At 57.0% G+C, this 25,752-nt stretch overlaps 1 protein-coding gene across 8 annotated transcripts; it reads right to left on the bottom strand.

Moving 5' to 3' along the window:
- Positions 1-368: 368 nt before the first annotated feature.
- CAPG (capping actin protein, gelsolin like) lies at positions 369-24,106 on the bottom strand. 8 transcript variants are annotated; one of them, XM_070068851.1, is made up of 11 exons: positions 23,947-24,106; positions 15,618-15,673; positions 8,094-8,129; positions 7,751-7,920; positions 7,498-7,652; positions 7,172-7,339; positions 5,157-5,306; positions 4,756-4,848; positions 3,884-4,016; positions 1,805-1,893; positions 369-550 (listed from the first exon to the last, which is right to left on the bottom strand). In XM_070068851.1, the coding sequence occupies exons 3-11, from the start codon at positions 8,114-8,116 to the stop codon at positions 485-487; spliced, it is 1,047 nt and encodes a 348-aa protein (XP_069924952.1). In that variant the 5' UTR covers positions 8,117-8,129; positions 15,618-15,673; positions 23,947-24,106; the 3' UTR covers positions 369-484. The 8 variants fall into 8 exon arrangements, with proteins under 8 accessions (XP_069924952.1, XP_069924949.1, XP_069924951.1 ...); XM_070068848.1 differs by lacking the exon at positions 23,947-24,106 and adding an exon at positions 23,228-23,376; XM_070068850.1 differs by lacking the exon at positions 23,947-24,106 and adding an exon at positions 16,734-16,846.
- Between the last annotated feature and the right edge of the window lie 1,646 nt (positions 24,107-25,752).

The following is a 25,752-nucleotide window of genomic DNA, read 5'->3' as shown; positions in this document are numbered from 1 at the left end:
GCCCATCAGCCAAGCACACGATGCAGCCCACCTCTAGGGGAACAGCCAGGCTTCGTGTGGTCCTGCTCGCGGCTTCTCCTTGGTTGCCTGGGGCAGCTGAGGGAAGGCTGGCTTCCATGGGGATGCATCCCAAGCCCACGGCCACCCGTGCTCCTGGGTGGGAATGTGACACTGAGCTGAGCTCCCGGCTGAAAGCGATCCTGAGGCCTGGCATGGTGCCCCCTCCGTATCAGGTTCACCGTGCCAGTCCTGCTGGGACTCCTGGCCTCTCGGTCTCAGCCGCGCAAAGCCAGTGCTGGCTGCCTGGAGGCTGTGACACTGTCAGCTGTGTCCTCTGCCCCAGGAGGATCAGTGCAGGAAAGGCTGGGAAAGTTCTCGTTTGCTTTATTGAACATCCGCTGGGGGTGCCTCAGCACTGACCACGCAGCCAGAGGAGGGCAAAGCAGGCAGGAGGGGACGGCTGGGGAAGAGGACAGGGGTGCTCTCATTTCCAGTCCTTGAAGAATTGCTTGAAGATGGGACTCTCACGGCCCTGGGGCAGAATCTCCACCTGCAAGAACAGCGGGAGAGAGGTCGGGCTCACAGGCTGCCACCTCTGCCCCAGCCAGGGAGAACGGGGGAGGGTGCAGGGCATCAGGCCTTACTGAGTTCACACACCATCCAGGTCAGCGATGTGCCAGGGACAAGCAGCAAGATTATAGGGGCCTGGGGCTGGGGCTGGCACTGGTGTAGTGCATAAAGTCGTTGCTGGCAGTGCCAGCATCCCATATGGGCACCGGTTCAAGTCCCAGCTGTTCTACTTCTGATCCACCTCTCTGCTATGGCCTGGGAAAGCAGTAGAAGGTGGTCCAAGTCCTTGGGCCTCTGCATCCACATGGGAGACCAGGAAGAAGCTCCTGGCTCCTGGCTTTGGATTGGACCAACTCCAGCCATTTCAGCCATTTGGGGAGTGAACCAGCGAGGGGAGTGAATCAGCAAGGGGAGTGAATCAGCGAATGGAAGACCCCTCTCTCTTTCTCTGTCTCTCTGTCTCTGTCTCTCTCTCTCTCTCTGCCTCTGCCTCTCAAATAAATAAATAAATCTTAAAAAAAAAAAAAAAATTACAGGGGCCTGTGATGTAGCGCAGAGAGCTAAGCCGCTGCCTGCATCACTAGCATCTCATAGCCAAGCACTGATTCAGGTGCTAGCCATTCCACTTCCCTTCCAGCTCCCTGCTCATGTGCCTGGGAAAGCAGTGGAAGGTGGCTTGAGTGCTTGGGCCCCTGCCACCCACATGGGGAACCTGGGTGGAGCTCCAGGCTCCTGGCTTTAGCCTGGCCCAGACCCAGCCATTGAGGGTATTTGGGGAGTGAACCAGGTTCTCTCTCTCTCTCTTTGCCTTTCAAGATAATAATGAGAAAGAAGAAAAAAAAAAAAAAACCATTGGGACAAAGCCAAGAAAACAGATTGCTTCAAAAATTTGTGTGCACTGTCTGAGAGATGCCCCCAGTTACAGATGAGCAGCCTCAGCTCCCCTGGCAAGGACTTGTGGATGCCCTGGGCTGAACTCGAAGAGGTGGCACCAGCCAAAGACAAGAGCCCAGAGGAGGAGCCCAAGCTGCCCAAGGCTCTGGAAGTTCCCTGGGTTCCCAGGGCAGCACAGCCGACATCCTCTTACAAATCTAAAGATCCAGAGGGTTTCCAACCACTGGATGGGTCTGAGACGGAGGCCGGATTGTTCCTGACTGTGCCCATGGCCAGTTGGAGGGTGGGAGACACCAGAGGAGCCCCAGGAGCAGGGCTGGGGGCACAGGCGTCCACTCACCTGAGTGTTGGGCGCGTACCGCATGCGGGAGATGAAGCCCTCAGCCACCTGGAGGGCCGCCTGCCGCTCCTTCTCATTGGCTTTCCGTCCTGGGTCACAGGAAAAAGGTTTCCAGAAAGAGCAGGGACCTCTAGCACCCATCCCATTTTTCATGAGAAAATCTCCGGGGGCCTGCAGAGTAGCTGGAGTTTTAATCCAAGTGGACCCGAGGTTGCCGAGGGGCTCTTTGGAGCTGTGAGGTCAGTCCCTTCAGGCTGGTCCCAAACTGGTAGCTCCAAGCTGCAGGATCACTGCTCCCCTGCCAGGGTCTCATCACCACAACCCAGGGACTCTTCAGGGAGGAGAAGGGATCTTCTCCCTGGCATCCAACTCCAGGGTCAGGTCCCCCTGTCCCCCCATGTACTATTATCACACCTTTTCCACAGAATCAGGACAAAGGGTGCAATTATGACAGAGGTGAACTGACTCCCAAAATGCCAGCAAACCCACGTTGGCCCAGTGCTGATGCTAGCTGGATGCTTGTGAAGATAAAGACCAGGGACCAGTGTTTTGGCACAAGCTACTCTGCCATTTGAGATCCCTGCTTCAGATCCAGCTTCCTGTTTGCCTAGGAAGGCAGCAGAGGATGGCCTAAGTGCTTTGGCTCCTGCCACCCATGTGGGAGACCCAGATGGAGTTCCTGACTCATAACTTTGGCCTGGCCCAGCCCTGGCTCTGGTGGCCATTTGAGGAGGGAATAAGCAAAACAATATCTCTGTGTTTGTGTGTGTCACTCTGCCTTTCAAGTAGATTTTTTTAATCTTCAAAAAAAAAAAAAAAAAATGAAGACCATATGCAATGCATTTGCTTCTGCAGGCTGGCCCTGGAATGCAAGCTATGCTGCCACTGAAGGCATTTTCCCAAGGAAACCAATGCCATGACCAGTGGCTGGCTCTCCAGCCAGGGTACAAAGCCCCCCTGAAGGGCACATTGTGAGCTAACCAGCTGCACTCCAAATCCTAACTGCTAACACTTCTCCTCCTGGCCTCCTACACTTCCTGCTTCTCTGTGTCTCTTTCCATAATGGTTCCGTTCCTTGCTTGGGTTTTATAAGCTTCCCTGGGAGCCCTTCTATGCTTGGCATTGATTTTATGGGGCGTTCACCCTCTGCGGGAGCCAGGCAGCCACAGTAGCACAAACCTCTCTCTTCCCACTCTTCAGCCCTTAGTAACCTGCAGAGTGGCTGGCTGCTGCACACCCCTCGCCTTGGCCTCTGTGTATGCGAGTGAGGAGCAGCTGTCCCAGGACCCTAACCACTTCTCCCTTTCCCTGACCAGACCCGGGGCTGACAATTTCTAGGTTTTCATTGACCGCACAACTATTCATTGAGCAAATGCTACTTTGTCAAGACCCTTAGGCGAGCATGTTCCTTGCTTTCAAAAAGCTTCTGATCCGGTCCAGACACATGCTCAAGAAAAGGCAACGTGGAGAAGTCCCCAGGTGGCCAGGTCACATGGAGACTCCGAGTGTCACTTCCCCTTTTTCGAATCATCAGACCATACGGGCAGCTTGTGTTTGCGGTATTTCTACTTCCAGCTGATAGAATCTCTTGGAAAAACAAGTTCTGCAAGTTCACATCTCCCCTCCACCACCCCCCCACACACACACACACTGCGGAAAGTGATTTGTGGTCTAAAATTTATCTCCCAACACAGCTCGAAGTAAAATCCTCAGATCGGGGGTCCCAGTGACCCTGAAGGCCTGGGAATGGGCCAGGACAGTGGCTCTCAATGTATGGCCACTGGAACCAGCAGCAAAGGCACCGCTGGGTGAGGAACGCGCCTCACAGGCCCCACCCGGATCTGGTGAATCACTGTCTCTGGGCGGGGGCCTGGGGCCTGCTGGAACAGGCCCTGGGCTGAGTGTGAGGCCCGCTGTGGTCCCAGAACCACTGCCCTGGTTTCAGGGGTGGGAAGGGCAACAAGAAAACTCAGCTCGGAGCAGCTGAGGCGTTCTCGCAAGCGGCCAAGCAGGCGGGGGCCCTGCCATGGAACCGAGGGTTGCGGGGACCTGGGGCCGGTGTGCAGGAGCCACACCCACCTTTCCAGATGTAGATCTTGCCACACAGCCCGTTGTCCAGCACAAAGCAGTCATCGGACACCAGCAGCTCGGGTGCAAAGGGGCTGGAGTCTGCCACCTTGGTCAGGTTCATCTGTCCCGTGGCATCTGAGACCTGGGGAGCAAGGGCAGCTCCAGACCTCACCCTTGTCCCTGACACACACTGGCCCTCCCCAACTCCCTCCTGCCCTGCCCTCACCCCTACCCCACTGCTTCAGACCCAGAGAAACAGCCTCTGGTCCCTCCCATCACCCTCAACCACTGCGGCACAGGGTCCTGAGCCCATCTGGCAATGAGGATTCCAAAATTATAGATGAATATGCAGGATTCAAAATAGGAACGCTCAGGGGCCGACAGGTGGCACAGAGAGTTAAGCTGCTGCCTGTGAAGCCAGCATCCCACAGGAGCCCTGATTCAGGTCCCAGCTGCTCCACTTCCAATCCAGGTCCCTGCTAATGCACCTGAAAAAGCAGTGGATGACGGCTCAGGTGTTTGGGCCCCTGCACCCACGTGAGACCTGGAGAAGTCCCAGGCTCCTGACTTTGCCTGGCCAAGCCCCAGCTGTTTTCTGCCATTTGGGGAGTGAATCAGTGAATGGAAGACACAGATCTATCCCCCCCCCCTCCCTCCCCCTCCCTCCCTCTCTCTCAAATAAATAAATCGTTAAGGAAAGCTCAGCTTTGACTTCAAACCCTCACCAAGAACAGGCCCACTGCCCACCCTCCTCAGTCTCCAAGCCCAGCACAAACCTCACCCCTCCCACAGTCTCTCCTCACCCTGCAGCCCCATGTGAACGCTCCTGTGTGTGCCGGTTCCCACCCCAACCCGGTCCCGGGCAGCCCCGGAACACCCACCTTGTACAAAGCCGCGGCCTGGGCGTTCGTCTGGTCGGCTGTGAGGTCTTCTTCGGGGTTGCCCTCCTTCAGAGGAGGCTTGGGGCCCAGGACCTGCAGGGCCGGGGCCGGGGCCGGGTTGACAGGGATTCCTGCCCCGAAACCTCCCAAGCCCCTGCCTCTGTGGGATGCACCCTGTCCTACACAGGGGCACCGGACAGAAGTGAGTCGGGCCTGGCTCCAGCACCCGTCAGCCAGGCTGCTCACCTCAAGACTGCATCCAGCCAGAGGGACGCCTTATCCTCCGCACACAAAGGCACACTCCCGCGCGCGCCAGGTGCCCCTGCCATCCCCCAGCCACCCTCAGGTCCCCCCAGCTCATCCCCACAGAGGCTCCCGCTGCCCAGCCCAGCATCCCCAACCTGGATCATCTCCGCAGGCTCCTCCCCGTCGGTGACAATCTCCACCTGGGCCTTGCCCTGCCGCTCGCTGTCCCGGATGGCCAGGGCCAGGTCCCTCGCCTTGTTGCGCTCCAAGATGTTGGACTTGCTGCCACACCAGGCAAAGATGTTCTGCAGGGAAGTAGGGCGGCTCAGGTCAGAGCCAGCTGGCTGGGTCCCGCCCCATCTCCCTCTCACTGTCCCCAGGGCAGGACCATCAGGGGATCAGGGGGGCAGAGGCAGACCTCAGACACCGCTCAGAGGACGGCGATAATGACACCTGCCTCCTCTATATTTTTCTCTGTGTCACTCACTGCCGCGTATGCCAACGTAACTATATAATTACCCGTATCTTGTGTAGAGCCTACCACCCCAACCAGAAAATAAGCTTCCTTAGGGCATAGATGCTTTGTTTCCCTCTGTTCACTGCTACGCGCAAGATATTTAGCACAAGATAAATGCTTACTGAACGACTGAATGAATGAACAAATGAATGAGTGAGAGAGCGAGGGCCATCCAGGCAGAGCCCTCCCCTCCTCTCCTGGACGGGTGATGGTGAGCAGTGCGCCCTGACCCCTGCGGCTCCCCCCCACTTCCACTCTTCACAATCTCCTCCTAGCTTCATCCTCCCGCCCCCGAGTCTTCAGCCCACCCCAGCCCTCAGAAATCCAGTGTCCTCCTGACCCAGTCCCACCTTCCCCAGCAATTCGCACTCCCACTGCTCCTGGCTCAGGTCCCATCCCGCTAGACCCCTCTCTGCTGCCTCGCTCCTGCCTGCAACCTTCCCCCACCCATTCAGGGCAGGAGGTCGGCTCAGGCTAGAGGCCCCCCGTTCTGCCATCCCAAGCTGCCCCAGCACATGGCCACCGCCCTCCTTCCAGCCCACCCCAAGTGACCAGACTGGCCTGGCTGTCTCCCCAGGACAGGCTGTGATGCTCCCCACGCTGGCTCAGAGAGAGCCTTGGAGAGCCGCTCAGAGCCACAGTGACTTCCCAGAGGCCCCGAGAAGGAGGGAGTGAGCTCCCGGAGTCTGGAGGCAGTGCCAGGCCTCAGAGGAAGGCTGGCCCCGTCCTCACACACAGTTGCACCTCCACACCCGTGGACCTGACCAAGCACAGACCATAAAGCTTCAGAAAAAATAATATTGCCTGCACGAAACATGGATGGTTGTCTTTTCTTGTAATTATTGCCTAAACAGTACAGCATTGCAGCTGTTGCCTAGCATTTACTGAAGGAGGCCGGCACTGTGGCGCAGCGGGTTAAGCCGCCACATGCAGTGATGGCATCCCATACGGCGTTGATTTGAGTCCCAGCTGCTCTGCTGCCAATCTAGCTTCTGGGAAGGCAACAGAAGGCCCAAGTGCTTGGACCCCTGCACCCGCATGGGAGACCTGGATGGAGTCCCAGGCTCCTGGCTTTGAGCTGCTCCAGCTCCAGCTGTTGAGGCCATTAAGGGAGAGAACCAACGAATGAAAGCTCTCTCTCCCTTCCTCTCTCTCTGTAACTCTGCCTTTCAAATAAATAAATATTTGAAATAAATGTCACCTAGGGAAGGTTTAAAGTATATGAGAAGATGGGCCCTGTGGCCCTTTCATTTTCTGGCCTTTTGCCAGTGTGGGTCCCTGTGGCCCTGTGCCTCCAGGGCGTGTGGCCTTTGGGCCACCAGCCCCGTGCTTCCTGGCCTACATGCTCCTCCACTGGCTGGCTCCTGGTACTCGGTATGAATCCAGATTCCTCTCTCCTTTAGACAGGGCCCTCACTCTCCTATGTATTTCTCTCACTGAATAAAAAGCTTAAAATGTTTATATATATATATATGGGTACAGGTGATTTGCAAGCACTGCGCCACTTTATAGAAGGGATTGGGCACGCAGGCCGGTCCTGGAACCCATCCCCCAGGCGTGCCAAGGGAGGAATGCGCAGGCGCATCCGCTTCTCTGCCCCTCCCCTGGCCACCTGCTCCCCGCCCCGTTAAAGGCCAGCGCCGGTTTGCCCACCTGGCCCAGGTCGAGGATGAAGCAGTCCCCGGTGTTGAAGCTGTCCCAGCCCAGCGCCCGCTCGGTGGCTCGGATGTTCTTCTTCCCCTTCACCTGGTACAGCTTCCTGATGGCAGCCGGGGCGGCCCCAAGGGAGGTCTTGTGAAACGCAGAGTCCACACCGCCTTCCTGCAGCCCAGACAGTCCGTCCAAGAGGATTCCAGAGAGCCTCCCCCCAACCCAACCCCGTGCCACTGGGAGATGGGAGAAAGGGACCCAGCCACCAGGGCTTGAGAGGGCAGGAACCAGCCAGAGGCGGGGCGGAGGGCCAGGGGGCGGGCTCTGACCTGGTACTTGAGGCCGCGTGGGAAGTAGCTCATGAACAGGTCCGACTCATTGCCCTGCACCTCCCGGTGCTGCACCGGCCGCTCCCCAAGCTGCGTGTTGAGGTGCACGGCCAGCACGGCGCATGCGCCCTGCTCGTCCCGGGACGACTGCTGGCCTGGGACAGGTGGGAAGTGGCAGGGCAAGCCCTTGAGACCCACGTCAGCTCCAGCCCCCACCCAGACCAGACGACCCGCCTAGCCCAGCCCACCTTACCGATCCACAGGTGCAGGTGGGAGACCTCTTCCGGGCCGTTGTGCAGCACGAGGTAGGAGTCCCCCGAGAAGAAGATGCCCTGGTTCTCCCGTGCCACAGGCACCGGCTTCAGCTTCTCCACCCGCCATATGTGCAGGCCAGGATCCTGCACCGAGGCTGGGAACGGAGAGCTGCCAATGGGAGGGAGAGGGTTGGTGGCAGCCAGGGCCCATGGGGAATGGACCCACGAGTGGAGCCCTGGACAGAGGGGTCTGGGGGATGAAGGAAGGCTGGGGGGGGGGGGGGCAGAGCTTGGGAGAGAAGAATGCTGATGGGAGGAGAGGGGATGGGGCCCACAGCCTACCTCTGGGAGACAGGGGTATACATGCTGGTCTCAGATCTGCAAAGAGAAGGCGGCATCATTACACACGTCCTAACAGCAGCCTCTCTCACGCTGGTCTGGGGAGGACCCCCTGGTGGCCCAGTCTTTCCACATTCATCCACTCCACCATGCCCAGGAGCCCAAGAGGAGAGCATCCCTGGTTCTCTGATGCAGGCAAAGAAAGTGAGGCTCAGACTCTAAGTCCAAGGTCACACAGGCGGTGAGCAGCTCAAGAAAATCAGAGCTGTTGGGGCCGGCGCCGTGACTCACTTGATTAATCCTCCGCCTGCGGTGCCAGCATCCCATATGGGCACCAGGTTCTAGTCCCGGTTGCTCCTCTTCCAGTCCAGCTCTCTGCTGTGGCCTGGGAGGGCAGTGAGGATGGCCCAAGTGCTTGGGCCCTGCACTACATGGGAGACCAGGAGGAAGCACCTGGCTCCTGGCTTCCAATCGATGTAGCTCCAGCCGTAGCGGCCATTGGAGGGTGAACCAACGGAAGGAAGACCTTTCTCTCTGTCTCTCTCTCACTGTCTAACTCTATCTGTCAACTAAATTTTTTTTTTTTTTTTGACAGGCAGAGTGGACAGTGAGAGAGAGAGACAGAGAGAAAGGTCTTCCTTTGCCGTTGGTTCACCCTCCAATGGCCGCCGCGGCCGGCGTGCTGCGGCCGGCGCACCGCGCTGATCCGATGGCAGGAGCCAGGAGCCAGGTGCTTCTCCTGGTCTTCCATGGGGTGCAGGGCCCAAGCACTTGGGCCATCCTCCACTGCACTCCCTGGCCACAGCAGAGAGCTGGCCTGGAAGAGGGGCAACCGGGACAGAATCCGGCGCCCCAACCGGGACTAGAACCTGGTGTGCCAGCGCCGCTAGGCAGAGGATTAGCCTAGTGAGCCGTGGCACCGGCCCTCTGTCAACTAAATTAAAAAAAAAGAAAGAAAGAAAAAATCAGAGCGGTGCCCCGGGCCAGAGTCTGCACCGCGCCAGGAGCTCTTGGCCACGCCTGTCTTCTGCCTCCCACCTCTGAGCTCTGCTATTGCACAAGGCTGGGACACAGCTCTCTCAGCAATAACTGCTTACGTTATTTACAATTAATGTAAAATTAATTTTACATTAAAATTAATGACTTAGGCTTCCCCAATGAGAGGAGTAGTAAAACGGGACGGGCATCTGGCAGAGTGCTCAACACACCACTAGGAATGCCCCCATCCCACATCGGAGTGCCTGGCTTGAGTCCCACATGCTCCGTGCTTCCAGTTCAGCTTCCTGCTAATGCAACTGGGAAGGCAGCATATGCTGGCCCTGCCACCCACGTGGGAGACCAGGACGGAGTTCCTGGCTCCTGCTGTGGGCTGGCCCAGAGCCAGCTGTGGTGGGCATCTGGGGAATAAACCAGCAGAGAAAAGTATGTGCTCACTTCTCGGTCTCTCCGTCTGTGTGTCTGGGTGTGTGTCTATCTCTCTGTCGCTATGTTTTTCAGATAAATAAATCTTTTTAAAAAATATTCAGGAGAGGCTGGTGTTGTGACACAGCAGGCTAAGTGGTGCACGTGATGCCCACATCCGGCGTCAGAGCGTTGGTTCAAGACCTACTACTCCGCCTCTGGTCCAGCTCTCTGCTAGTGCACCTGGGAAGGCAGCAAAGGTGCATTTAGGTTCCTGTCGCTCATGTGGGAGACCTGGATGTAGTTTCTGGCTCCTGGCTTTGGCCTGGCCCAGCACAGCGATTGTAGCCATAGGAGAAGTGAAACAGCAGATGGAAGATCTGTGTGTGTGTGTGTGTGTGTGTATGTATGTCTTTCCCTCTCTATCTGTAACACTGGCTTTCAAATAAACATCTTTAAAAATATTTTTTCCCGGATGTGTAGTCACTGCCACTTCACTCAGTGTCTATTTCACATGGCTCCATCACCAGACAGTTTCTTTTTTTGGCCTACAATGCGGCAACCACATACCCACAAGACTGTGTGCTGTGCATCCAGCCAACAGAGTTTTTGTAAGGTGAGCCTTGGGGGATAGGGGTTGAAGGGAAAATGCAAATCAGCACCACTGGGAGGTTCTTGGGGGCTGGGCAGCAGGAGGGGAGAAGAGCAATCTTTGGCTGAGAGGGAAGAGAGCTGAGTATGAACAGAAAGTAAGGGTGAGGTTGAGAGCAGTGGGCATTGGGACTTTCCCTTCCCATTCCCCACCTGCAAGGAGGCGTTTTTGGCCCCACACTTCCCTGATGTGGAAATCAGTGAGGGGGAGGCCTGGAGAAGGGAAACCACTGGTTTTCCCTGCGACAGGGGTCACATGCTCCACCCACCTCCCCTGCATGGGGCAGGCCAGCGGCGACTCCGGGCTGAGGGGGTGAAGGGGTGAGAACGTGGCCCGAGGATGCCGTGAGCCAGCCGTGAGCCAGCCGGCAGCTTTACTTTTACGTTCTGTGGTACTGAGATGAGCACGCACCCTGTCCTCAGAAGCAGGCCGGCCACGCACGGAGCCACTTGCTGCAGGGTTTGCACGCGAGGGGGTCGCCGCCTACTCCTCCGACACCCTGGCTGCTCACAGGAATTACCTGGGACCTAATTAAAACCTAGTCTGCTTGGCCAGGCTTCTGAACCTTCTCCTGGGCCCCTCTGTGCATATACCCACAACATCCAACTTCAGCAGAAGACCCCTGCTAAGTCAGATCAGCCAGAACTGATCACCTTTGATATCGGAGCAGGCTCCCATCCTCCACCACTGCCAGCCCCAGGGGAGGGCTGACCTCCCCCGCCTGCTTTCAGCGGGAATCCTGGAAGGTCAGGCTGACCAGGACCCTCCCCCACAACTCCCCAATCCTGATGCTCCTGCTGAGCCACTTTCACCCGCGGGGCTCCGCCCCTGGCTCGTTGGCTATAAATTCCCAGTTGCCCAGGCTACACTTGGAGCTGAGCCCAAACTGTCTCCCCCAGTGCAAGACAGGGAGGTGCAGGGGTCTCTGTACCTGCAGCGAGGGCCCTGAATACGGCCTTCTTTCCCGTGCCTTAATGGGAAACATCAAGCTGACTGCATTTTACCCAGACCTGGAGATTCTGAGTCCACAGGTCTGGGAGAAGGCTTGCGCCCGCATACTGAAAATACAGTCAAAGGGATGCTGATGTTGCCAGTGAATTCTCTGTCCAGAGCAGCATCTCATACTTTGCCTGCACCTTGGGGTCACCTGCAGGCTTTCAAAGAAACCCAATACCAGGGTAAATGCTTGGTGGTGCAGTGTTATGAGGCTGCTTGGAATACCTGCACCCCATTCTGGAGTGCCTGCCTTTTTTTTTTTTTTTTAAGATTTATTTATTTATTTGAAAGGCAGAGTTACAGAGAGGCAGAGGCGGGGGTGGGGGTAGGTCTTCCATCCGCTGGTTCACTCCCCAAATGGGCCTATCCAAAACCAGGAGCCAGGAGTTTCTTCCAGGTCTCCCACATGAGTGCAGGGGCCCCAGGACTTAGGTCATCTTCTACTATTCCAGTCCATCGGAAGCGGAACAGGACTTGAACCAGTGCCCACATGGGATGCCGGCACTGCAGGCGGTGGCTCTACCCGTTATGCCACAGTGCCGGCCCCAGTGCCTGGGTTTGAGACCCTTCTTTACTCCCAATTCCAGCTTCCTGCTAATGTGCAACTGGGAGGCATTAGGTGATGGTTCAAGGAGCGGAGGCCCCGCCACCCACCTGGGAGGCCTGGTTCAAGTTTCAGGCTCCTGGCTTTGACCTGGGCCAGCCCTACTTGCTGAGGGCATTTGGGGAATGAACCAGCTGATGTGCGCTCTCTTCTGTCATCTGTGTGTCTGTCTGCTTCTCTTGCTCTCGCTGCCTTTCACATATAAACAATGCCTAGCTTCCATACTGTACCAGCTAAACTCAGACTCCCTAGGCAAACCCTGCAGAAGCTCTAGGTCAGCCTCCTAGACTCTTCAGGTGAGTGTCCACCATGCACCTGGCCTCTCTCTCTTCCCCCTCTCACCTGGGAGCACACATCCCGGCCCCTACTCACGGGCTGTCTCCTAGCACGAGCAATGCTTCATTCAGGCCTCAACCAGGGCAGGGGGTACACCTGACACCTCCATGTCCTCAAGCTGCCCACCCGAGTCTATTCAACTGCAGTTAAGGGGGCTCTGGGGCTGGGGAGGCTGGGGTGACGAGGACCAGCTGGAGGGTACCATGAAGCCAGGAGGCACACCCTCAAGACCACAGCAACTGCCCCTGGGCAGCAAAGCCACAGAACTGCAGCGTCAGCTGCACGAGATCCTCTGCTCTTATCTAGTCCTGCTCGGCACGTGACAGCCCACTGCCCCCAGACATCCCACTGCCCCTGGCCGGGTTTCCCCTGATGCCCAACCTGAAAAGACTCTGTGATATTTTCCCATTCTTTTCCCGCAAGTTCCTCCATTTTCTGCTTTAACCATGGGTCTAATCGTATGTGTGCCTAAGTCCCTGCTTTCTTGGGAGACCTATTCCAAACACAACAGCACTGTGCGGGCCTGACTCTGAGCCCCTCCAGCCGGAAGTCCTCTCACCAGCACTTACCTGCACGCCAGTTCCCTCCTACCTAACCCACAAAAGCCTTCCCCAGGCCCCTGAGCCAGAGGCCAGAGTTGAGCACTACCCCTGACCCCTTACTCGACCTCCCTGTAATATATGCTCTCTGCAAAAAATCAGAGCTTCCGTGTTTTTGGCTTTCTGACACACATGGTAGATGGTCTCATCTTGGATGGATACCACACGCACCTCCCAAGACACACTCATAAACACACACTGCAGAAATCCCTCCTGAACACCCCACCCCTCCCCCCGTCAGCAACCGCTCACGAGACAGCCTCGGCCACAGCAGGTGAATTATAAACTAGACTGTCAGGCCTTTGGTGCAGGGGCTGTATTTTGCCTCTATGGATCTAGCTGGGCCCATGCACCCTGCAGGTGCTCAAAAAAATGCATTTGATTAACTGGACTTGTGGGAACCCGTCCTGTGGGATAGCCCAGGATGTCAACAGGCTGGGACCGGCTGCAGCAGCCCTGGAGGCAGAGGCGCTGAGGGTGGGGAAGAACGCACGCCCTGCTGGCTGCACTGAGGCCGTCTCTTCACAATTTACTCATTCATTTTATTATGTGAAAGACAGATACTAAGAGCTCCCATCCTCTAGTTTACTCTCTAAATGCCCGGGACAGCCAGGACTGGACCAGGTGGAAGCCAGGGGCAGACAGTTCAATGTGGGTCTCCCACATGGGTGGCATTTGCTGCCTGCCAGGGTACACATAGCAGGAGGATGGAATCGGGCCCCAAGCTCAGGCACTCTGATGTGGGATGTGCGTGCGTCTTAACGGCTGCACCAAACACCTCACCCTTCACTTGTCTGGAGACACACTGGGCGGGGGTGGGGGGAAATGGATGATGGTTATCAGAGTGACACAATCCTGCCAGGCACCAGTGCTGTCTTTGTCCTTGTTTAGATCCTGGTTCTAGTGGGTCCCTTCACTTTACAGACCCTGTTTGCCTCGAGCTAGGAGGAAACAGCATCTGGCCCTCTCCTGGACAAGGCGTGGAGAGGTTGGTGACTACACAGACACCTCCCGCCCCCATACCCCCCACCCCCGACCCCACCTGGGTTGTGGTCAGTTCTCAGGGGCTGTGGGTCAGTGCTCTCCCCTCACACTGTGGGTCTCCTCCCTCTCCCACCCCAGCTGGGGCAGCCAGGCCACACCCACACTGGGATCTTGGTCAATGTGCCCCAACAGCTTGAGCTCAAATGGCCAGGCTCGGGCTGCCTGCCCCCTCCCCAGAGTCCCTCCAGCCCACTTGAGGACAAGCATCACCAAACCTGGGTCCTCCTCCGGGCCGGCGCAGGGCCTTCAGGAGGCCCGGAGCTACCGCTCAGAAGCCAGGCCAGCCCTGACCCAAGCCCATCCGTCCTCCGAGGTAACCTACCTGGAGCCTAGCGCACGGCGCCAGGGACAGCAGGCGAGGGAGCACCGCTCCCGGCTTTGTTTCTGGACTTTGGCAGCCAGCCCTGTTCCCAGGGGCCACCACCCAGGCCCGCGTCCCGCTCACACCTTCCCACACTCCTCTTCCTCCCGCTTCTGCCTCAGCTCTTCCTCCCAGCCGGCCCCACCCCAGCTTCTCACTTCCCTCTTACTTCTCCGGGCTGCCCCACCCACCTGCCCCACCCTGGAGGAGCAGACTTTGCTGGGAGCACTGCAGGCACTGGGCCTGGGCAGAGGGTGCTGCAGAGCCGGCTCCTCCGAGGGGCCCACAGCGGGGCTGGAGGCCCACCCGAGCCGAACGCCACCCTGGACACCGCCTGGGGCTGGGGACCGGCAGGCAAAGCCACGTATCCCACTCACCAGCCCCAGCCAGCACTCTGCGGCTGGGGCTGGGTTAGTCACAAGTCCTGGGCGGGGTCACTGGCTCCCCACTGCTTTTTCCTCCTCCCCCGGCCTTCTCCTGAATGCAGGCATTGATTGTCCTTAAGGCCCCCGTTCTGAGGGCAAGGCTGGGGGGGGGGCTTCCTTGGACAGGAGGTCTCTCCCGCCTACACCACGGCGGCGGCCAGCAGGACACGCACTGCCTGTTTGCCAGAGTCCGGGCACTGGGTACTCTGGCCCACGCCAATGGAAATGAACCCGGCTTAGGCTGCACCCAGGGCGGCCACCCCTCCTACAGTCCCGGGGCCCAGGAGCTACTCTGCTGGAACTCAACAGCTTGGGAGAGGTGACTGCCATGGTCACAAAGCAGTAGGGGAGACCTGTGGGGGTCGTGAGAAAGCGAGTGCCCAGTTATGCAGCCACACGCCAGTTCCTCCGCCCAGGGCCCTGGCCAGTCTGCTGTTCAACTTGAGTTCAAGGTGGAGACCCCACCCAGGGGCCAAGGTGGGGGGGGGCAGTGGAGCAAAATCTGGAACAAGGCTTCCCAGCAAGCTGACCTTCAAAGCAAACCTCATTATTTGACTGGCCGAGAAAGTATGAAAAAACAGAGTGCCGGGTGAACTTTTCTCATCCGTGCCAAAATGTCTTCAGAGCAAGACAGGAAGTGAAATGCTCTCCCTAGAGAACACAGCTGACAGCTGGCACCCCGGCGTCTCCACCGGCAGACTGCCAATCTGAAATCCAGATTCCAGCGGGCCCTCGACCTGTGAGAACCAGGTAACTTGGCAGAGTGGGTAAGGCTTGGACAGTTCGGGGCCGGCACCGCATCCCACATGGCCACGGGTTCCTATCCTGACTGCTCCACTTCTGATCCAGCTCCCTGCTGGTGGCCTGGAAAAAACAGCAGAGGATGGCCCAAGTACTTGGGCCTCTGCCACCCACATGGGAGACTTGAGGAGGCTCCTGGCTCCTGGCTTCGGCCTGGCCCAGCCCCAACCAATTCGGCTTTCTGAGGAGAGAACCAGTGGATGGAGGATCTCGCTCCCTGTGTCTAACTCTTCCAAAAATAAATAAATAAATCTTTTAAAAATAAATAAATCTTTAAAAAAAAAAAGTTGGACAGTTTCACTACTTACCAGCTGCACTTCCTCAGGCAAACTACTTCACCCGCTGCAGGCTTTGTATGTAGGATCTGTGAAATGGGTATACAGAGAAATGTGAAGATTAAATAAGACCCTATGATTAATGATCAAATAATAGGTGCTCAATAAATCAGACTTCCTTCTCTTCTCTGTAGTTTTCTGCTCATCGCAGTGGAGAATTCAGTCTAGTAAATGCACCTGTGTCACTACGGCCCTGCCCCTCCCCCAGTTCAGGGTTTCCCTCGGGGAGAGCAGGTGAAGCCAGGGATCACTCCTCCTCCGGCCACACCTTCCTGCAGTCCCAGCCCTGGCGAGGCCGGTGGATTCCGTGCCCATCTGTGGAACACCTGGATGGCTCTTGGGTCCCGACTCTGTGCACCCGCGCGGGGAACAAGGATGAATGGGAATCTCCCAGGCCAGAGGTGGCACCATCGCCGCGGGGGGTGGAGGCGGGACGAGGAAGAGGTTTGCAAATTAACATCGAAAGCAAAAGAGCAGGTGAAACTCCGTTCCGCCAGGCACTCGAATAACACACGCGCTAAAGAAGAATCTGGGAACAGAACCCCAGAACTTGCTTTTCACCGGAACCGCAGTTTGCTTCCCGCTCCCCGGCCCCTCCAGCAGTTTCTTCCAAACTTAATAAAACAAAGTGTTTCTTTGGTTCGGCCCCGGCCTCTTCCGCCCCTCCTTACGGGAAGCCGGGAGATGGGGCGTCCCCAGCAGCCGTCTCCAGGCGCGGCCCCCGACTCCCGGTGTCAACCCCGGAGCGCGCGCCACTTGCCTGCAAGCCCGGTTCCGGCTCTGGGCTCTGGGCGGTCTCCGCCGCCGCCCGGCCGCGCCCCTGCCCCCGCCCCGGGGCCGAGCGGCAGAAGCCTCCTGAGTGAGTCACAGGGAAGGACTGGGGAGCTGGCTGGGGGCGCCCCTGAGTCCGCCGCCCGGGATCATCTGTCCTGGGCAAGTCTAGGTCCCGAAAGAGGCCGAGCCGGGGGCTTGGGGTGTAGGGGCGCTGTTCGGGGGGAAGCCATGCCCTTCTGGAAGCTGTGAGATTATAATAGAGTTCACTTCCTATTCAGCCCGAAGCCCTGGCCTCAGTCATGCTTGAGCACTTACTGTGTGCTGCTGTTCCTTGAGCACCTACTGTGTGCGCAGTGCTTTAAATGCCATCTGGTGCGACCTCTCGTCTACCACGGTTACTTCTGCTGCTTAGATGGGGAAGCGGGGGAGGTTCACAGAGGGCAGGGAGGATGCTGGCTGAGGCCCAGAACCAGGAGGCGGCCCCAGAACCAGGAGGCGGCCCTCGCCTTCTCTAGTCTGCACCCCTGCCTGGGCCCTCTGGTCATGTGCTGGACAGCACATGGCCCATATTTCCCCTTTGGCTTCTCAGTGTGGCCAGCAAACCCACGCAGGCAGTCAGCTGACCCAGAGCATCAGGACCAGGCTGTGGCCTTGGGGTGCAGAGGCAAGACCCCTCTTTTTTTTTTTTTTTTTTTCCATTTCTTCTGAGGCACCATGGAAAAGTCCAACCAGGATGATTTGATCTGAGGCCCACAGATGGGGCCTACCACAGGGGAGACCATCCAAGCCCTATCCATCTGGTCAACCCAGGGTAACCACACTCCACTGAGGCCTGCTTCGAAACTGCCCTGCTCTGACCCCCTCTGCTCACCCTGCAGGACCAGGTTGCACACCCCTCCTCTCACAGTGTCTCCTCCAGGTGCTCTGAGCCGGCCGGTCGGTCTACAGACCTCCTGGGGAAACTTGCAGCCACACTCTGCTAGCAAGGGTGGGTTTACATCCTGGAGCGACCTGTAGGCCGCTGGCCAGCTTCCTGACAGCTGGCCCTGCACGGCCCTGCTGGGCATGGTCCTCCCACAGTCCCCACATTTACAGCCAAGTGCACAAATCCTGTGTGTACAGCTCAATGAGTTTTGACAGAGAGAACACCCATGTAACCCACATCCTGACCCAGATACAAAACTCCCAGCACCACAGAATGTTCCCTCACCACCACGTTTCACGGTCAGCACCTCCAGCCCAGGGCCTGTGGCCAGTCAACCCTGAAACCTCTGCACTCAGCAGAGCACACAGCAGGTAACAGGCCCTCAGAAGAATTTTCGTGAAGGTGGTAGCAGATTAGAAAGCAATTCCATGGGGTCGGCGCCATGGTGCAGGTTAATCCTCCGCCTGTGGCGCCGGCATCCCATATGGGCGCCAGTTCTAGTCCCAGCTGCTCCACCTCCCGTCCAGCTCTCTGCTATGGCCTGGGAAAGCAGTAGAAGATGGCCAGGTGCTTGGGCCCCTGCACCCGCGTGGGAGACCAGGAAGAAGCGCCTGGCTCCTGGCTTCGGATTGGCGCAGCTCCGGCCTTGCTGCCAATTGGGGGAGTGAACCATCAGATGGAAGACCTTTCTCTCTGTCTCTCCCTCTTACTGTCTGTAACTCTAACTCTCAAATAAAATAAATAAAAATCTTTACCAAAAAAAAAAAAAAAAAAAAAGAAAGCAATTCCACACATTCCAGTACTGCCCCAGCCTCTGTCACCCTAGGGAAACAGCTGAAGTTTCCAAGCCAGATGTTCCTCTCTGGGAAGCAGGGGCAGAAACCCCAGCCCGCCCACCTTGGGTGATTGTGAGGAGACAATGAGACAACCCTTTCAGAGGACTTGGGCCATCATCCGCTGATTTCCCAGGCGGCAATTAGCAGAGAGCTGGATTGGAAGTGGAGCTGCTGGGACTCAAACCGGCACCCATATGGGATGGGATGGCGGCTTAACCCCGCTGTGTCACAGCACTGGTCCCCAGTTTCAAAAATGTTAATACCAGAGGAAACTCATACATTTAGTTCCATTTTCCCCATCAATTTTCTGAAGTACCTTCATGATTTTTCTCATTGCATGCTACCATTTCCTAACACAGATTCTGTTACTATCTTTATTTTGCAGATGAAGAAATCTTGCTCTCGGACCCACTTGGAAAGTGGAAGAGGGTGGGTGGGAGCCATGTGGCGGGGGCCTACACCTCCCTCCTAAACTTCAGTCCCCACCACTCTTCCCAGGCATGCTCTTCTCTTCCCCTCCACCTCCACTCCCAAGGCCCACCATCGAATACCATCCTGAGCCCGCCCGAGCTTGTCTTAATGCTAGCACTAGCTGTGAGTTCTTTAACTTAAGGCTAGCATGCTACATACCTTGCTTAAAAAAAAAAAAAAAAAAAAACCAGCCCAGGGGCACACTTTTGGCAGAGCAATTAAAACACCACTTGGGACACCTGCATCCCATGTCAGAGGGCCTGGGTTCGAGTCCCGACTCTGCTCTTTATCCCAGCTTCCTGCTAATGGCATCAGATGACAGCACAGTGAACTGGGTCCCTGACAAGCAAGTAGGAGATCCAGACTGAGTTCTTGGCTCCTGGCTTCAGCTTGGTCCAGCTCCTGCTGTTGAGGGCATCTGGGGCGTGAACCAGTAGATGGATGGGAAATCTCTGTCTCTACCTCTCTGCTTTTCAAATTTTTTTTAAAGATTTATTTATTTATTTATTTATTTGAAAGTCAGAGTTACACAGAGAGAGGACAGGCAGAGAGAGAGAGAGAGGTCTTCCATCTGATGGTTCACTCCCCAGATAGCCACAACGGCCGGAGCTGTGTGGATCTGAAGCCAGGAGCCAGATGCTTCTTCCGGGTCTCCCACGTGGGTGCAGGGGCCCAAGGACTTAGGCCATCTTCTACTGCTTTCCCAGGCCATAGCAGAGAGCCGGACAGGAAGCAGAGCAGCCGGGTCTCGAACGGGTGCCCACATTGGGATGCTGGCGCTTTAGGCCAAGGCGTTAACCCACTGCACCACCGCGCCGACCCCTCAAATAAAATTTTTAAAAGTAAAATAAAGAAATTAGTATTGTGGCACAGTGGGTTAAGCTGCCACCGGTGATGTCACATCCCATGTTGGAGTGCCTGGGATGGAATTCTGCCTGTACTTCTGATCCAGGTTCCTGCTAACGTGCACTGTGGGAGGTAGCAGATGCTGGCCAAGTACTTGGGTCCCCGCTACCATGTGAGAGCTGGTTGGAGCTCCTGCTCCTCCTGGCTTTGCCTGGCCTAGCTCTGGTTGTTGCTGGCATTTGCATAGCGAACCAGTAGGTGGAAGATCTCTCTTTCTGTCACTTTGCCTTTCAAATAAATAAAAATAAACTTTTTACAAAGTAAAATAATTTTTTTTGACAGGCAGAGTGGACAGTGAGAGAGAGAGAGACAGAGAGAAAGGTCTTCCTTTGCTGTTGGTTCACCCTCCAATGGCCGTCGCGCTGCGGCCGGCACACCCAGGTGCTTCTCCTGGTCTCCCATGGGGTGCAGGGCCCAATGAATTGGGCCATCCTCCACTGCACTCCAAGGCCACAGCAGAGAGCTGGCCTGGAAGAGGGGCAACCAGGAGAGAATCCGGCGCCCCGACCGGGACTAGAACCCGGTGTGCCGGTGTCGCAAGGTGGAGGATTAGCCCAGTGAGCCGTGGCGCCGGCCTACAAAGTAAAATAATTTTTTTTTTTTTTGGACAGGCAGAGTGGACAGTGAGAGAGAGAGAGAGAGAGAGAAAGGTCTTCCTTTTGCCGTTGGTTCACCCTCCAATGGCCGCCGCGGCTGGTGCGCTGCGGCCGGCGCACTGCGCTGACCCGATGGCAGGAGCCAGGAGCCAGGTGCTTTTCCTGGTCTCCCATGGGGTGCAGGGCCCAAGCACTTGGGCTATCCTCCACTGCACTCCCGGGCCACAGCAGAGGGCTGGCCTGGAAGAGGGGCAACCGGGACAGAATCCGGCGCCCCAACCGGGACTAGAACCCGGTGTGCCAGCGCCGCAAGGCGGAGGATTAGCCTAGTGAGCCGTGGCGCCAGCCCAGTAAAATAATTTTTTAAAAATAATTTTGTGTTGGGGCCAGCACTGTGGCACAGCAGGTTAATGCCCTGTCCTGAAGCACCGGCATCCCATATGTGCACCGGTTCAAGTCCAGGCTGCTCCACTTCTGATCCTGCTTTCTGCTATGGCCTGGGAAAGCAACAGAAGATGGCCCAAGTCCTTGGGCCCCTGCACCCACGTGGGAGACCCAGAAGAAGCACCTGGCTCCTGGCTTCAGATCTGCACAGCTCCGGCCATTGCAGCCAATTGGGGAGTGAACCATCGCATGGAAGACCTTTCTCTCTCTCTCTGCCTGTCCTCTCTCTGTGTAACCCTGACTTTCAAATAAATAAATAATAATAATTTTGTGTATAGGGTGGCCCCAGAGCATTTGGTGGGAGTCCCCTAAGCTAAGATATATAAAATTCCCAGTTTTTTGCAGAGATGCAAGTCACCTATCTGAGAAAATCTCTTGGGCCACAGAAAGCCCATCCTAACTAGGAAATACTGCAGTTACAAGTGTTTCTTGGGTTGTGGCCCATATGGACAATGGACAGTCTCTGGCTGTCCTGGGCACTGCTCTGATGCAAGTATATGGTCGCAGTCACCCTAAGAAGGGACTGCTGCTACAGGTATACCCCTGATTACCACAGCTGATCACAGTCTGTGTGCAGTGTGTTCAGTAAGCCTAGCTCTGTCCACAGTCCTGAATCTAGTGAATTCACTCACTTCCCGTGACAGTTTCATTCCAAACAATTATAGACTAACAAAAAGTTGCATAAATAGTGTGGAAGACATATTATATGCTACAGGGCTGGCGCCGTGGCTCACTTGGTTAATCTTCCACCTCCGGCGCCGGAATCCCATATAGGCGCCGGGTTCTAGTCCCAGTTGGAGCGCCGGATTCTGTCCCGGTTGCTCCTCTTCCAGTCCAGCTCTCTGCTGTGGCCCGGGAAGGCAGTGGAGGATGGCCCAAGTCCTTGGGCCCTGTACCCGCATGGGAGACCAGGAGGAAACACCTGGCTCCTGCCTTCGGATAGGCGTAGCTCCGGCCATGGTGGCCATTGGGGGGGTGAACCAGCGGAAGGAAGACCTTTCTCTCTGTCTCTCTCTCACTGTCTGTAACTCTACCTGTCAAATAAATAAATAATCTTTAAAAAAATTATATGCTACAACCTTAAGGAGTTTCAAAAATATCATACTAAGTGAAGGAAGCCAGTCACAAAACACAAAACATATTGTATGGTTCCATTTATACTGTATATCTAGAATAAAGAGTCCATAGGAAGTCCATTAGTGCTTGACACTGGAGGAGATGAGGGGGCAGTCTGGCAGAGCTCACTGCTTAGTGGGTACAGGTTTATTTTGGGTGTGATGGAAATGTTCCAAAGTTAGGCTGTGATGATGGTCAACCCTGTGAATATACTAAAGCATTGCACTGGGGGTGGGCATGGTGACAAATCCCATATCAGAGTGTCCATTGCATCCCAGCCCCTCTGCTTTGGATCGGGAGGCAGCAGATAAACTCTCAAGTACTCAGGCCTCCGCCATTCACATGGGAGACCTGGATGGAGTTCCTGACTCGTGGCTCTGTCCTGAGCCAGCTGTAGCTGTTCTAGGCATTTGGGAAATAAAGCAGCAGGTGGACGATCTCTCTCCCCCTTCCTCTCCCCTCCCCTCCCCACTCCCTCCCCCCTCTCTCGCCTTCTCTCTCTCTCTCTCTTCCTCTCCTTTCTGTCACTCTGCTTTTCAAACAAATACAGTAAATTTTAAACCACTGAAAGAACTCAGGAACGTTGCCTTGTCCATCTTTGCCCTCCAGGCCTGGGCCAGGCCTTCCAATCCTACTCCGCTTTTGTCAAGGGATGAACTGGCCAGAGCGCGCCTCTCCTTAAGCATCTGTCCAGATCCAGGGTTCGCGGAGTAAACAACGCATGAGAAGGGCGCCGCCAAAAGCCTTTGGCCTCCGGGGTCCCGTCCAGGACCAGGCCGCTACGAACTACAAATCCCAGCAGGCAGCGGGCAAAGGACCTTCGGGGACGAGGTCCGGAGGACGCGTCGCCAGAGCGGACCTCGGGACGCACTCCTAGAACACGCACTACGCACGCGCACGCACCGTCTCGCGAGCGCTCCGGCCGCCCTGGTCCCGCCCTGACTAACTACAAATCCCAGCAGGCAGCGGGCGTTGGGTGCGGCTCCGACGTGGTGGGAGTCCCTTTTCGCGCGGTGGGGCTCCCGGCTGTGGAGGAGCGGCTTTTCCCTCCTCGCTAACTCGGCCCTCTACCCCTGCACGCGCTGCTCGACCCTGAGGCCGCGGGCCCGACCCCTTCTCCCGTGAACCTGAGCCCCGCCCGGCCCTCCGGAAGACGCCGGGGCCGAGGAGGGCGGCTGGGGCTTGGTACTGAGCCTCCCAGGCCCTTCTCCATCCCCAGGAGCGAGCTCTGCTTCCTGGACCCTGCCGCAGGAATAGCTCTGTTAGGATCCCCGTGCGGCCTGCACGTCTCGTGGAGAAGTCCTGGGGACCTGGTCCCGGCCTGGGCAGCCCGCGTGTGCCCAGGGGTCAGCTTTCCCGGGCCGAGCCACGGTGATGGGTTGGGGGGCTGCCGGCACTCTGCCGCGGCGCCCTGTCTCGGAGCGCCCTGCTCACACCTTAAGGCCAGGTGTCCGACTCTTGCGCATCTTCCCAGGCTGCCCCAGGAGCCTCGGAGGCGCCCCGGAAGGGACTTACCCAAACCCTTAGGTGCAAGTCGGCCTGTTCGGTGGGATGCGCCGTGCCGAGGCCCCCGCTTCATCCACACCCTTCGGGCCAGGGCAGCCTCTCCCGAGGCCTCGTCTCAGCTGATTTCTGGCTCCCAGGTGGGGACTCAGGTTACATTCCTATCAGGAGCAGTGACACCACAGTGGCCCGGGAACACATTGGACTTTGTCTCCAACCCCTTTTCAGCTTCTGCACTTCCTGGTGGGGCATACACTGTTGCATCCCTGCTCACCAAGGGGGTATAGGAAAGCACCTGGCCCGGGGAGCTACGGCTGTGGCTCAAAAGCCCGAGCTTTCCCTCGTGCCTAGGTCGAGACCAGCTACATCCTAAACGTGTTCCGTTTAATCCCGAAACAATTAGACGCGGCTGCAGAGGGGGTCGTCGGAGCAGATTGCTGATACTCTTGGTTAGCAGGGGTGGTCTCCAAAGGGCCTATGACTGCCCAGGGAGTTCTTGAAGGCTTGTTTTTCTGACTATTTCTGTTAAGGCAGCCAGCACTTGACTGAGATGAGAGATAGCTACCATAGAAACCTGGGGACGGCCATTGCCGCATTACCCGGGCTCTTTAACAACTACTAGGAATCTTAGCAGTTAAAAGCGATCTGCATTCCAGGGCTCAGAGCACCATTCTCCTGAATCAAAAAGAGCTCCTGTGACTTGTGATGTCCAAGAGCCGTGGAACGCTTACCCCTTTTTCCTGAAGATCTAGAGCACAGGCTGCAGCCATGAGACAGTGTAAGTAGGTCAGTACAGGGAATGTGGCTGTGGGGAAGGGTGCAGCAAAGGTTAAATTCTTTCCCCGAAGGGCCTCTATCTCCCTGCTGGCCAGGCTGCTTCCTGTCACCCTCAGTTCTGGGACTGAGCCACATGCCGCCACGCTCCTCGTGACCGCCAGGGGTCGCCCTCTCCCGTGGAGCGACTGCTCAGGTTCCTACCGTGGCCTGGGAGCAGGGCGAGAGGACTGCCTGCTGGCTTTGGCCCTGTGTGCATAATTAGATGCCCTTGGCTCCAGGCCCAGCGTCCATCGCCTCTTTCGTCTCGCCTCTTCCGTTGATAAAAGGTGGGGACGGTGATCTCGGGGGCCTCCACGCCCCTCCAGGAAGGATGTGGGGATGGAGACACATCCGTCAGCTGCAGTGTCTGGTCTTTGCTGAGTGAAGGGGGAAGGGTAGAAACTGAGCCTGTTTTCCTGACCTCTCCTGGGAGAAGGGAACCAGAGGGAAGCCGTGGGAGCGGGAGATGCAAGGCTCTGGGTGCTGAACCATAGGAGGAAGTCCAGGCAGGGCCACGTTAGGTGACTGGGAGGGTGGGGGAGGAGTGGGTGCCCCCTCAGGAAGGCAGATGGAGGAAAGGACTGCACTCAGAGAAGGGGCTTGTTTTCTGCAGACAGAGGAGTCCCCCAGGGCATGGTGCCCACGTCTGGGCCTGGTGGTTGGTGACATATGGACAGGAAAGGAACAAGACATGGGCCTTTCGAAGACGAGAGACCAAGGATATGTGGGGAGGCGGGCTCTGAGCAGGCAGTGACGATGAGTGCCGCTTGAATAGGCAGCTTCCACAAATACTGATCGAGGGCCCGCTGGGTGCCAGCTGTGGGCTGGGGCCTGGGATTGGGCTGTGACGTGAACCCGCAGGACACAGTGGCTGCCAGTTTATACAGCCTTCAGGCACATGTGGGCGTCTAGTTCTAGCTGTGAAACAAACCTGTGGATTTAATTAAAGTGGGGGTCTTGAGGGTGGGGGCTGGGGGCTGCCCCAACTCCCCCCCATCCCCCTCCCCGCCACGGTGGAAAGATTACCTCCTATGCTGGGGCCTGCTGAATAGGGGCAAAGAGCTGCAGAATAATGACAAGAGTGCAGCCCCCCCCCCCCATGGAGCCTGACAGGGTGGGGGTGGGGCTGGAAAGGGTTGAAGGAAGCCATGGATCAATCGGTCTGTGTGTTTGCAACCCCGACTCCCCTACCTGCTGCCTCCTGTCCTTGGGTCCCCCACCACTGGGTCACCTGCTGGCGCGCTCTCTCTGTAGAATCTGGGCCATAGGCTCAAGCTAAAAGACAGCTGAGGAGGGCTGGGGCGGGGGAGGGGAGGCTGCCTGGGTCGCTTTGTTGTTGTTGAATTGTTAGAAGTATGGTCCCATGTGGAAGAGTGCTTTTTCACCCCTGTTTACTCTGTTGCTATCTTTCAGAACCTTGTTAAGGATTGAGTAAGGATCTCAGTTTCTTCCACCTGAAATGTCCTTAGGTCAGCAGGATGCAGAAGGGGCCGCCGAGCCCCCTCACCCTGGAGCTGCAGAGAGTGATGTGAGTGAGTCCCTGGGAAACAATGGCAGGGCCCCACGGGAAAGCAGGCTGGGTGTGATTTTGCGAGGCACAAGGTGCACGTGGCCTCTCCGTTCAGGGAGCGTGGGAGTCGCCCTAGTGTTTTAGGCAGAGCTGGGACACGGGCAAAGGTTGGGAACAGGGCAGGGCATGCGGGTGAATGGGACGGAAGTGC

Source organism: Oryctolagus cuniculus, chromosome 2 (assembly GCF_964237555.1).
Source record: "Oryctolagus cuniculus chromosome 2, mOryCun1.1, whole genome shotgun sequence".
Taxonomy (NCBI): Eukaryota; Metazoa; Chordata; class Mammalia; order Lagomorpha; family Leporidae; genus Oryctolagus; species Oryctolagus cuniculus.
Note: the sequence above shows the minus strand (reverse complement) of the source record. Positions and strands in the feature narration are given on the sequence as shown.

What these genes read in the sequence shown, in the direction of transcription:
- CAPG (XM_070068851.1), bottom strand. Translation starts at nt 8,116, where the DNA reads ATGTATACCCCTGTCTCCCAGAG. An exon ending in CCACCTGCACCTGTGGATCG is followed by an intron (nt 7,653 to 7,750) that starts GTAAGGTGGGCT and finishes CACCTGTCCCAG; the next exon opens with GCCAGCAGTCGTCCCGGGAC. An exon ending in AGGCCGCGGCTTTGTACAAG is followed by an intron (nt 4,017 to 4,755) that starts GTGGGTGTTCCG and finishes CTTGCTCCCCAG; the next exon opens with GTCTCAGATGCCACGGGACA.